This window comes from Lemur catta, chromosome 3 (genome assembly GCF_020740605.2).
Source record: "Lemur catta isolate mLemCat1 chromosome 3, mLemCat1.pri, whole genome shotgun sequence".
Classification (NCBI taxonomy): domain Eukaryota; kingdom Metazoa; phylum Chordata; class Mammalia; order Primates; family Lemuridae; genus Lemur; species Lemur catta.
Genome location: NC_059130.1, coordinates 43,415,540 through 43,428,720, shown reverse-complemented (window position 1 = coordinate 43,428,720; position 13,181 = coordinate 43,415,540). Strand labels below are relative to the sequence as shown.

The following is a 13,181-nucleotide window of genomic DNA, read 5'->3' as shown; positions in this document are numbered from 1 at the left end:
GTTATAAGAACTAAGTCTTTGGCTTTTCGTTGTTTTCTTTTTAAAGCTCTCCAGGACTAAAGATAAAGAAAATACCATTTTAAATCTTTTTCCTTTCCCACAGGTGTTGTTATAATTGATGATCATCCTGAAGTAACAGTAGTTGAAGACCCCCAGTCAAATTTGAATGATGACGGTTTTACTGAAGTGGTATCCAAAAAACAACAAAAACGTTTACAGGATGAGGAACGTCGAAAGAAGGAAGAACAAGTCATACAGGTTTAAAGCTTGCTTCAATTTGTTGCTTGTTATTTATGTAGTTGCCAACGTATATTAGCAGATGGTCAAGGTTTCTCTCTACTTGTAAAGTCAAGGTGGTATTTTAATAAAACACCCTCAAGTGTTGAGGGTGACTTGACCGTCATAATTTTTAATTGATTTAACCAGAATTCAGGTACATTTTAAATAGAATATGATCACTGTAGCTCATTGTGTACCTTAGAGCAGACCATCTTCACTTGAGCAACATATACTGTATGTGTTAGTGCTGGTTTACCTTATTTGTTGCGTGGCAGAGTTGAGTTGATTTTTAAATTGTCTTGGAAATCTACCTAACTCAAATGCCATGAACCAATAGATTGCATATTATTGGCCTATAGAAGTTTCTTTTGTAACCTAAGTTAGTTTGCTTAAATACACAGTATGAAGCAAGATAAGTTATTGAATTTAATTGAATATAGCCCTGGAACCAGATATTTTCAGAAGTTATTTATTTATTTAAGAAAGGTAAAATAGTAATACATACACCCTCTGTAGCATATCACACTAGCCACACTCTCCAAATGTCTCTGTGGCAAACATGAGTTGAGTGAAGACAGTAAGTAGCCTTTTGTCAGCTCAGGTAGAGTTTTGCTGCCAATGAATTTACTGCAGACTTCCTTAGTTTTTGAATTTCAAACTTGTGGAAAAGAAATTGTGGACCTGTCTGAGCACTTGGTAACCATAAAAAATAAACAAGAAATTGTGGACCCGTGTATCAACAATGTGTAATATATACATGTCTTTTTTCTCTATATCATCTTGGCTTCTCACAATTTAAAATCTATATAGCACCCATGACATTTTTGCTCTATGAGTACCTATTTGGAAAAGTTAAGGAGCTAAATTAGTAGTAGATAGTTTTGTGAGAAATTGCATTCATGAACTGTCAGCTGCATTATTGATGAAAATGATTTCTACTAATTTTTTAAGGTCTGGAACAAAAAGAATGCAAATGAGAAAGGAAGAAGTCAGACTTCTAAGCTTCCTCCAAGATTTGCCAAAAAACAGGCTACAGGGACCCAGCAAGCACAGTCTTCAGCCGCAGCTCCAACTCTAGCCTCAGCTCCAATTCCACCTTTATCCTCAGCTCCAGTTCCAGCCTCGACCTCAGCTCCGGTTGCAGCCTTAGCCTCAGCTCCAGTTCTAGCCTCAGCTTCTGTGCCAGTTCCAGCCTCAACCTCAGCTCCAGTTCCACCCTCAACCCTAGCTCTAATTTCAGCCTCAACCTCAGCTCCAGCTCCAGCCTCCACTTCAGCTATAGCCACAACCTCTTCTTCAGCTCCAGCCTTAATCCCAGCTCCAACCCCTATCCTTGCCTCAGTTTCCAGCCCAACCTCTGTCCCCATTCTTGCCTCAGCCTCAATTCCCATCCTTGCTTCCGCCCTAGCACCAACTTCAACTCCAACTCCAGCCCCAGCAGTGTCAGTCCCAGCTGCCCCCATCATCTCTGCTCCAGCTGCCCCAGCCTCAACCCCAACTGCCTCAGTCCCTCTTGCCCCAGCCTCAGCCCCAGCCCCAGCCCCTGCCCCAACTCCAGCCCCGACTGTTCCAGCCCAGACTCAGGCACAGACCCACAAGCCAGTCCAGAATCCACTGCAGACTACAACACAGCCTTCAAAACAGCCACCACCTTCAATTAGGCTACCTTCAGCTCAGGCACCTAATGGCACAGATTATGTAGCCACAGGAAAATCCATTCAGAACCCACAGTCACATGGCACTCTGACAACTGAATTATGGGATAACAAGGTGGCCCCACCTGCTGTGCTGAATGACATCTCTAAGAAATGTAAGTGTGCAATGGAGAAGTGAGGGATGGGGAATGCCATAGGAATGCTGGGATTTGTTTTCAGTTCTATCTATATACTCTGTGTTTTCTAGCCATCCCTTTTTTTTCTTCACAGGAAAACGTAATAGTAGTCCTTTCTTAGCTTCCTTTCTTAAAATCTTGGTTTCTAAAATACCATGCAACATTTGGGAGAACTTATACAGGCATACCTCGTTTTATTGTACTTTGCAGGTGTTGCATTTTTACAAATTGAAGACTTGTGGGCAACCATGTGTTGAGCATGTCTATTGGTGTCACTTTTCCAGTAGCTTGTACTCACTTTGTGCTCTGTCACATTTTAGTAACTCTCACAATATTTCAGACTTTTTCATTATTATTCTATCTGTCATTGTGATCTGTGATCGGTGATCTTTGATGTTACTATTATAATTGTTTTGGGGCACCATGATCTACTCCCAGATAAGATGGCAAACTTAATTGATAAAGGTTGTATGTGGTCCAACTGCTCCACCGACTAGCTGTTCTCCCATCTCTCTCTCCTTTTCCTCAAGCCTCCCTATTCTCTGAGACACAACAATATTGAAATTTTACCAATTAATAACCCTGCAGTGGCTTCTATGTTCAAGTGAAAGGGAGAAGTCACATGTCTCTCAGTATCAGTTAAAAGCTAGAAATGATTAAGCTTATTGAGGAAGGCATAGCCGAAGACAAGATAGGCCAAAAGCTAGACCACTTGTGCCAGACAGTTAGCCAAGCTGTGAATGCAATGGGAACGTTCTTGAAGGAAATTAAAGGTGCTACTACAGTGAACGCAATAATGGTAAGAAAACAAAAACAGCCTTGTTGCTGTTATGGAGAAAGGTTTAGTGGTCTGGAGAGAAGATTAAACCAGCCACAAAATTCCTGAAAGCCAAAGCCTAATCCAGAGCAAGGCCCTAACTCTTTTTAATTCTGTGAAGACTGAGAGATGTGAGGAAGCTGCAGAAGAAATGTTTGAAGCCAGCAGAGTTTGGTTCATGAAGTTTAAGGAAAGAAGCCATAACTTCAAAGTGCAAGGTAAAGAAGCAAGTGCTGATGTAGAAGCTATATAGCAAGTTATGCAGAAGGTCTAGCTTTCGTTAATGAAAGGGGCTGCACTAAACAAGAATTTTTCAATGTAAATGAAACAGACTTTTCTATTGGAAGAAGATGTCATCTAGCCCTTTAATGACTAGAGAGGAGACATTAATTCCTGGCTTCAGAGTTTCAAAGGAGAGGCAGACTCTCTTGTTAGGGGCTAACGTAGCTGGTGGCTTTAAAACCAGTGCTCATTTACCGCCCTGAAAATCCTAGGGCCCCTAAGAATTATGCTAAATCTACTCTGCCTGTGCTGTAGAAATAGAACAATAAAGCCTGGATGACACCACATCCATTGATAGCATGATTTACTGAATCTTTTAAACCCAATGTTGAAACCTACTGCTCAGGAAAGAAGATTCCTTGCAAAATATTACTGCTCATTGACAATGCACCTGGTCACCAGAGAGCTATGATGGAGATGTACAAGGAGATCAATGTTGTTTTCATGCCTGGTAACACACATCCATTCTGCAGTTTGTGGATCAAGGAGTAATTTTGACTTTCAAGTCTTACTGTTTAAGAGATACATTTCAAAAGACTATAGCCGCCATAGATTGTGATTCCTCTGGTGGATCTAGTCAAAGTCAGTTGAAAATCTTTCTGGAAAGGATTCTTCATTCTAGATGCCATTAAGAACATTTTTTATTCATAGAAGGAGGTCAAAATATCAACTCACAAGAGTTTAGGAGAAGTTCATCCCAACAGTCATGGACGACTTCAGTGGAGGAAGTCACTGCAGATGTAGTAGAAATAGCAAAAGATCTCAAATTAAAAGTGGAGCCAGAAAATGATGACAAATTTGCTATAATCTTGTGATAAAACTTGAGCAGATATGTTGCTTCTTATGGATGACCAAAGAAGGTGGTTTCTTAAGATGGAGTCTACTCCAGGTGAAGATGCTGTGAATACTGTTGAAACAAGGCCAAAGGAATTAGAATATATAAACTTAGTTGATAAAGCAGTGGCGTGATTTGAGAGGATTGCCTCTAATTTTGAAAGAAGTTATCGAATAGCATCACATGCTATAGAGAAATCTTTTGTGACAGGAATACTCAATTGATGCTGCAAACCCTATTGTTGTCTTATTTTAAGAAATTGCCACAACTACCCCCCTGTCAATCAGCAGCCATCAACAGCAAGGCATGACCCTCTACCAGCAAAATGATTATGACTCACTGAAGGTTCAGATAATTGTTAGATTTTTTAAACATTAAAGTATTTTTAAACTGAGGTATGCACATTTGTTAAGACTTAATAGACTATTGGATAGTATAAACATATTATATGCATGGGGAAGCCAGAAAATGTGTGTGACTTGCTTTATTGTGATACTTGCTTTATAATGTCTGTCTACAACCCACAGTATCTCTAAGGTATGCCTGTATTTTGGTATGTAAGAATCTCTAAGTGTAATGTGACAATTCATTGTTTAATTTTCTGGCTATCGTTAGCCAGACAATAAGAGATTAAGAGAAAGGGTTAAATGGCATAGAGAATATTAGGCTCCAAATTTTAATTGTCACGTTTCCTATGACTTCTTTTCTTCAGTAGGTCCCATTAGTCCACCACAGCCACCTTCAGTCAGTGCATGGAATAAGCCCTTAACATCATTTGGATCAGCTGCTTCAGCAGAGGTAGGAAGACACTTTAAATGACAGTGGGGGGATTAGTGTGGCAGGTTTTTTTTTAAAACTTTAGTGTGCCTGAGAATTACCTAAAGAGCAATTAAAACAGGTTACTGAGCCCCATGCCCAAAGTTTATGATTTATTAGGTCTGGATTAAGGTCTGAGTACATTTCTGAAAAGTTCCCAAGTGATGCTATTGCTGCTATACCTTACATTTATAAGCTGCTTCTCACTTTTAGATATATTAAGGTTAAACATTTGTTTTCATTATAGTCTCAAGAAAAGGCTTTATGTTACAGAAAATACAGGTGTAGTTACTGTTTTCTGAACTTTTCTCCCATATTTCTAGGTTGAATGATTAGATAGTATAGTTACTTTGAAATTGTTCACAGGAAGTTGCTTTTTCAACATAATATCTAAAACAGGTTGCAGTATTAGTAAATGACTAATTAGGTCAGTGCTTCTTCATTCATTCATTGATTGAACATTCATTAAGCCCTTGCAATAGTATTCTAACCTGTGTGCCTACAAATCCAGGACTAAGTACAGATAAAAAGCTCTGCCCTCGTGGGGCTTCCATTGTAACGTGAGTTGAAACCAACAATAAAGAATGGATAGTATGTTTAATGGTGATTAGTGCTGAGGAAAAAAGCAAAGCAGGGAAGCTACATACAGAATTTTCTAAGGAGTGTGGAGGCAGTTTAAAATAGGATGGCCAGGAAAGCCTATGTAGATGACATTTGAGTTAAAGACCTGAAATAAATAACGAGAGCATGCTATTCCCATCTGAGGAAGAGTGATTCTTAGGTTCAGAGAAGAGCAAATCCAAAAGCCAGGAGATAGGAGGGTCCCTAGTGTATTTAAGGAAGTTCAGACGGGCACATGTGAAGTTGAAGAGATAATAGAGGGCAGATCCTATAGGTCCTTTGGAAGAGGGAGTAAGGCATTGGAGGGTTTTGAGCAAAGGAGTGATGGAATCTGCCTTTAAAATTATTCTGGGTGGTCTGTTAAAAATAGTCTGTGAAGGGCAAGAGTAGAATTTAAGATTCTATTGATACACTCAAATTGTGCTAACTTAAACCAGGGAAGTGACATTAAAGGTCATGAGAAATGGTTAGCTGACAAGAGTGAGAAAAAACTGAGGAGTCAAAGTTAGCTCCAAGGTTTTGACTTGAGCAATAGGAAGGATAGAATTCCCATTAATTGAGATTGGGAAGCTATAAATGTATCATGATTGGGGAGAAGATGAGTTTGGTTTTGATATATTTAAGATGTTACATTTATGATGATATATTTAAGATGATTATATATGTTTATTACACATCTGCATACAAATGTCAAATAGATAGTTGGATATAAAAGTGTGTAGTTTAGAAGGCATAATCCAGATTTTGAGGATATGAATTTGAAACTCATTAGCATATAGATGGTTAGATGAAGTTACCAAGGCTGAATGAGTTAGGAGAGTAATTAGAAAAGAGCATCAAAAATTAAGTCGTGGGGCTTTCCAACTCTGGGAAATGTGGGAGATGGAGGAGGTAAGTGATTGGAGAAGTGTCCAAAAAGGCAAGTGAACGATAAGTTCAGAGAAAAAGGGATTGATCAAGTGTGACAGATGCTGGTGGTAAGTGAAGTAATGTAGGTGCTGAATTGACAGTTGGAGTTAACAACGTGGAGGTCACTGATGACTCTGATAAGGGCAGTGTCGGTAGAGTAATAGGTGTGAATCCTGAGTGAATTTAAGATAAAAAGAGGAAAAATGAGTACTGTCAGTCATCCCTCCATATCTGTGAGAGATTGGTTCCAGGGACACCACCACTACCCCACCAACTGCCACAGGGATTTAACAACAACAAAAAAAACCTCCAGGGACCGGTTGTGGTGGCTCATACCTGTAATCCTATCACTCTGGGAGGCCAAGGCCAGGGGATCGCTTGAGCTCAGGAGTTCCAGACCAGCCTGAGCAAGAGTGAGACCCCATATCTACTAAAAATACGGGGAAAAATTAGCCAGGCATGGTGTCATGTGCCTGGCTCAAACGATCCACCTGCCTCGGCCTTCCCAGAGTGCTAGGATTACAGGCGTGAGCCACTGTGCCCAGCCAAAGGATATATTCTTAAAACTAACAGTCTCTAGTAGTCATGTTAACTGTCGGTCTGTTTTCCTGTTCAGTTAACTATGTACAGCTTCTTCATATTTTTGTACATACAATAGCCTTTGTGGTCATAAATTGCTACGTCATTTTGCTCTTCTAATACTAATACTAACTGTACATTTATTAACTGATTACGGGATTTTAACATTAACTAAAGCAAATTGGAAATTTTATTCTAATTTACATTACAAATATTTGCCTATACAGTCATGTATCACTTAACAGTGTTGATACATGCTGGAAAATAGATCATTGTGTGAATATGGTAGAATGTACTTAAACAGGCCTAAATGGTACAGCCTACCACATACCTAGGCTGTAGGGTATAGCCTCTTGCTCCTAAGCTGTACAGTATGTTACTGTACTAAATAGGCAGTTGTAACACAATGGTATTTGTTTATCTAACCATATATAAACAGAAAAGGTATAGTAAAAATGCAGTATTATCTTATAGGACTACCTTATGGGGTCTGTCATTGACAAAACGTTGTCATTGTGCAGCACATGACTACTTGATAGTGAATACTTAGTTATTAAAAAAATCTGAATTAATACCTTGTTCATATTGTTGACATTATTACCTTGATAGATATAGTGTTAAACTTATGCAGCAATTAACCATGTTCAGTTTAGGAATGCCAAAACTGATATGAAGTAGTGATTCAATTATTAGACCAAAGCCTATAGTTGAACTTTGTCCCTAGTTTTATTTTGCCATGAAAAGATTAAGTAGTTGTTAGAACAAAGCCCTAAGTCTAACCTCCTGCTCGTCTGTCTCCTACTACTGTTCCCTATACCTGCCGTCCTTTAGCCTCAGTGACCTTTTTTTGTTCTTGACCTTTACACTGGGTATTTGTTCTTCCTGAAACTTTCCATGGATCTTTTAGATTTAGTGTCAATATGTCCTCCTCAGAGGGTTTCTCTGTCTACCAGTCTAAACTGGTTAATCTCTTAACCCTGTTTTGATTTTTGCATGTCTTATCTGACTTTTCAGTTCTTTATTTTCTCTAGCCACTAGAATGCAAATTCTGCAAGCTACATTGATTGCTAGCATCTGCCTACCACAATGAAAGCATTCAGTAAACTATCCGTTTAATTGGTGGAGTGATTGTACCCTATGTTACCAATCACAAAGTAATGTATAATTTTTCATTTTATTTTTAAAGCAAACTTCTGAGAAGTAGGTGACACTGGTATTGCTATCTTTCTTTCCTATTCATTCATCTTTTGTTGCTTTTACATTTGTTTTAAATGACAAAACAACTCGAGGCTGTTATTTGCCCATGATCACATTCGTAAGAGCCAGGACTTTAAAAACTTAAGTCTTGGCTTGGTTTTCATTTTATCAGTTGTTTTCTAGTACAGATCAAAAGTGGCTAAGGGAAAGTTCTAAAACATAATCAATGTCAAATAATCTCAGTTAATATGTAGATTGCTTTAAATGTTCTATTACAGTTTTAAAGCTATATGGTGCTACATAAATCATTTAGTCAAATCTGAGCTCTGTTTACTTTGATAGCAAGTTTTTAAATACTCTTTTACTAGGGAACAAAGAATGGTCAGGAAAGTGGAGTTGAAATTGGAATTGACACAATTCAGTTTGGTGCTCCAGCATCAAATGGGAATGACAATGATGTTGTTCCTGTTCTTTCGGAAAAGTCTGCTGATAAGATACCTGAACCTAAAGAACAACGGCAGAAGCAGCCACGGGCAGGACCTATCAAAGCCCAGAAGGTAAATATAATTTATAATCCTTATATAATTTATGGAAGCCACTGGCACTTATAAAGAGCAAATAATAGTTTTAAAATTGAATTTAGTTTTTAATGAATGTCTTTGATCACGATGCATTTTTGTCACAAGCATTTGACTTTAGCTTCCAGATTTGAGTCCAGTGGAAAACAAAGAACATAAACCTGGTCCCATTGGAAAGGAACGTTCATTAAAAAATAGAAAAGTAAAAGATGCCCAACAGGTGGAGCCAGAAGGACAAGAGAAGCCAAGCCCTGCTATGGTCAGAAGCACAGATACTGTCACAACAAAGGAAACCAAATCAGTCTCAGAAATGTCTACTGAGATAGGAACAATGATCTCGGTATCATCTGCAGAATATGGCACCAATGCAAAGGTAAGCAGCATGCAGTGACTACCAGTTAAATAGATGTAAACCATAGGAAGAACAGCAACAGTATACTTTTACTTTTTTTTTCCTTTTGACTGAGTCGTACAATTCTATAGACTATTTGGGTTGTTATTTCTACAGAGAAGATTTTATTTCATTGAGTGCATGTGTGATCCAAAGAAATTCTTTATAGTAAATTATATTTCTTTTTGTGGAAATTTCTTCTACTTTTAATTCTGGACTGTTTGAGTAGTTTAAAGTGAAAAATTTCTACACAAAATTGGAATACTTTTCATTGGGTTTGTAGGCTTCCAAAGATGGCTCTGTTTTACTTTTAGTATGTTAATACAATTACAGTAGAGTCTGGAAGTAAGGCAGACTTTTAGTAACTCCAGTATAGCCAGTTTTCTTTCATGGGTGGAAGAGATCACTCTTTCTTGGGTGGAGCACTAGAGGATATTGACTCTGCATTTAGGAGCAACATTGAATGAAACACATATCTCTAGAAATACTCATTAAGGCAAGATACGCTGAATGACTATGGACACTGATATTTGGGGGAACAGCAAATTTATGTTTGCCATCTCATGTCGACTCTGGGACATATACTTGCTAAGAAGAAAGGTGGATGTTATCTTTCATATTATTTGAATATTTTTGTCTTTTTAGTTGTTGCTGTACAACTGAATTCACATTAAGTAATAACTCATGATCCAACTCTACCAAATTTAAAAAATTTGTGATGGTAAATGAGTATATCTTAAAATCTAATTAATTATGAAGTAAGATCTTGATATTTGCTTATCTACATTGTTTTATTTTGAAGATGAACAATAATCAGCAGTTGTCTGTAAGCTATAGAGTATGGGAAACACATAAAAAGTTCTTTTAATGACCTAGAGAAATAAATATTTGGTTCTGTTGACAACCTCCTAGTACTATGCAATGGATTTTTAACAATGTACAGGAGTTTAGCAGTAGTTGAAATGTCATTTTGATGGTGGGTGCATGTTGTGTTTCCCCACTGTTGATAAACTAAGGTTTGAGTGAGTTGAGTCATAAGATCTCCTCTGCTTTCTTCCCAGAACAACTTTACAACTGTTAGGTTATCATTAGAAAGTGATCCATTAATTCAGTTTAAAACATATTTTTTTTCTGTTACTACACAGGAGTCTGTAACAGACTATACTACACCTTCTTCTTCTCTGCCTAACGCTGTGGCTACTAATAATGCAAAGATGGAGGATACTTTGGTTAATAATGTAAGTAATCAATTTGAGATTGATTGGCAAGTTTGGATAGGACCTTGGCTATTGTTATCTAGTACTTTTTATATTTTATTTATTCATCAAGGAAGGAGTTAGTAGATTTGTTTTTAGGAGCACTGCAGTATAATTTTATAGCAAAAATAGTCAAAGCTGAATTTTTTGTTTTTCTTCTAAAAGTCATCAGCTTTCCATTGAAGATCGGGTTTGTGGTGCTTAGGCTTGATTTCATAAGTACTAGTCCTATTAACCTGGTTTTGGTAAGAATTTTTCTTAGCTCTCACATTTACAAATGCAACATTTTATTTGGTTGGTGATTTTGTTTTGTTTTTGTTTTTTGTTTTTTGGGTTTTTTGTGTGTTTTTTGTTTGGTTGGTTGGTTGGTTTTTTTTTTTTTTTTTTTTTTTGAGACAGAGTCTCACTCGGGCTAGAGTGCCATGGCGTCAGCCTAGCTCACTCCTGGGCTCAAGCAATCCTCCTGCCTCAGCCTCCCGAATAGCTGGGACTACAGGCATGCGCCACCATGCCCAGCTAATTTTTTCTATAGATATTTTTAGCTGTCCATATACTTTCTTTCTATTTTTAGTAGAGACAGGGTCTCACTCTTGGTCAGGTTGGTCTCAAATTACTGAGCTCAAATGATCCACCCGCCTTGGCCTCCCAAGAGTGCTAGGATTACAGACATGAGCCACCGCGCCCAGCCGGTGATTTTGTTCTTAAATGAAACCTTTTTTTTATAATGCAGTGAATGAAACCTAACTCATTTAAGACAATTAGAAATAAAAGACAAATATAGTATTATCAAAGAATCAGATATTTCTTTTTGAATTTTTTTAAAAATATGCCCAGTGTTAACAACAACATTCTTGTTGTAAAGATTGAGCTATAATGTACACATATGTATATCAGAAATTCTTAAATGCTCTAATATCAGCCAGTGTTAAGCCATGTTATAAATTAGGCCATAGTTTCCCACAGCAGCCGTGTCATAATTCAATATGGCATTCAAAGTCGGTGCAGTCTGTCATTTTGCTTAGTTCTCTTACTGACGAATGAAAAATTGTAAGCCCAAAAATGTTGAGTAAATTGCCATGGTCACAGTGTATTTTAGAAGATGCTTCTATGGTCCTTATTTTGGAGGTCAGGTATGGTGGAAATTTGGTCCATTGCTGTCTTTTTAAATGTAGCCCTTACAATAAGCAAAGGCTATCGGGACTAAAATGTTGATCATTCTTTTCAAAAATATCCATTACAGGTAAATACTTAAAGGTCTCTCACAAAGGGCTTTAACTATCATTTTGAGTTTTAAAATCTTTATTTTTGTCTTCTTATATTTTTTTCCTGTGCTTTGTATTCTTCCCTCTAGCCTCAAGTATATGGAATTTTAGAAAGGTGAGCTGCGTTAGAGGTCGCTTACTCTAATTTTTGTAGTCAAGCTGAAGGATTTTTGATATGTAGCTGAGGAAAAGGAATGGAAAGGAGTAAATTCCACACTTTTTCTTGGTGATAAGAGAGAGAGCTCTCTAATAGCTGATTAATATGATTTGTACAACTCCTACCCCCACCTTTCTGAGAGTGGTTTAATTTTTTTTTTTTTTTTTTTTTTAAAGACAGAGTCTTGCTCTGTTGCTCTAGCTAGAGTGCAGGGGCATCATCGTAGCTCACTGCAACCTCAAACCCCTGGGCTCAGACAATCCTCCTGCCTCAGCCTACCAAGTATCTGGGACTATAGGTGTGTGCCACCATGCCTGGCTAATTTTTTCTATTTTGGGGAGAAAACAGGGTCTTTTGCTTGGGCTGGTCTCAAACTCCTACCTCAAGTGGTCCTCTCACCTCAGCCTCCCAGAGTATTAGGATTACAGGTGTGAGCCACCATACCTAGCCAGTTTGTTTTGTCTCTTTTGGTTTCTTGGGTTTTTTGTTTTTGTTTTTCTTCCTGTAAGAAATAATGGAAAACTTGGAGAAAAAGACTTTTTTTGCCCCTAATGTCAGTTTCTAGATTTTCAAATATTCAATCAGTAAAGTTTTATCATACTTCAATTGCGGTTTCTTTTCTCACTTTAAAAATGTGTGGAATATTACTAAGTTATTACTTTTTCAAGAAAGCATATGATACTTTCTACCAAGCTACCCTCTGACAATATAATTTGCAAAATATAAATAAGGAGAAAAGATCACTATTCTCAGAACCCTTAAAAGTCATTGAAAATATCCAGATAAGCATTTTAATGCTTCTGTGTGAGCTATAAGGCTAATTAATGACTTGTACACTGATAACTGCTGGAGGAAAGAGACCAGTCTCATGGCAGTGTACCCAGGGTATATTTGAAAGTAGAAAGATTAACTTGGGTCAGTAAGCATTATAAATAGTATCACTTTGGAATGATTTTACATTGTTGCTTACTTGTGCCATGTATGGTGGTGATTCTGAAGTTAATGTAGTGTTATAAGCAAATGTCCTACATAGGAGAATTTTTTAGAGTGTTTTGAAATGTCCTTTTATCTTTCACTTAGTCTGTTTGGGGGTTATATTTTATATATACAACTTTTGCCTTTTTAACAAGTTATACTTGAAAATGGCATACTTATTGAGGCTTAATACACTTTTTTACAGTCTTCAACTGATATTTATTGGTTAGTATTACCGAATATTATACTCATTTTGTATCTTGAGTGTCTTGAAGATTTAAATGCAGGTGGCATTTTTAATTTTTGTGGCATAGCTACTTTGAAGATTTTTAAAACAATCTCCATTAGGTAGTCTGTGGTATTAGAAATCTCCATTAGGTAGTCCATAGTATCACA

The 13,181-nt window shown here is 37.4% G+C and overlaps 1 protein-coding gene across 12 annotated transcripts in view; it reads left to right on the top strand.

Annotated features, from left to right (window-relative positions):
* The window catches only part of PRRC2C (proline rich coiled-coil 2C), a 92,044-nt gene that overhangs the window by 55,950 nt on the left and 22,913 nt on the right, over nucleotides 1-13,181 (top strand). For all 12 annotated transcript variants that reach the window (XM_045547383.1, XM_045547377.1, XM_045547374.1 and 9 more), the window contains exons 18-23: nucleotides 104-258; nucleotides 1,231-2,089; nucleotides 4,757-4,842; nucleotides 8,535-8,723; nucleotides 8,866-9,117; nucleotides 10,281-10,373. In XM_045547383.1, the coding sequence (XP_045403339.1) occupies nucleotides 104-258; nucleotides 1,231-2,089; nucleotides 4,757-4,842; nucleotides 8,535-8,723; nucleotides 8,866-9,117; nucleotides 10,281-10,373 (1,634 nt within the window). The remainder of the gene's footprint in view (nucleotides 1-103; nucleotides 259-1,230; nucleotides 2,090-4,756; nucleotides 4,843-8,534; nucleotides 8,724-8,865; nucleotides 9,118-10,280; nucleotides 10,374-13,181) is intronic.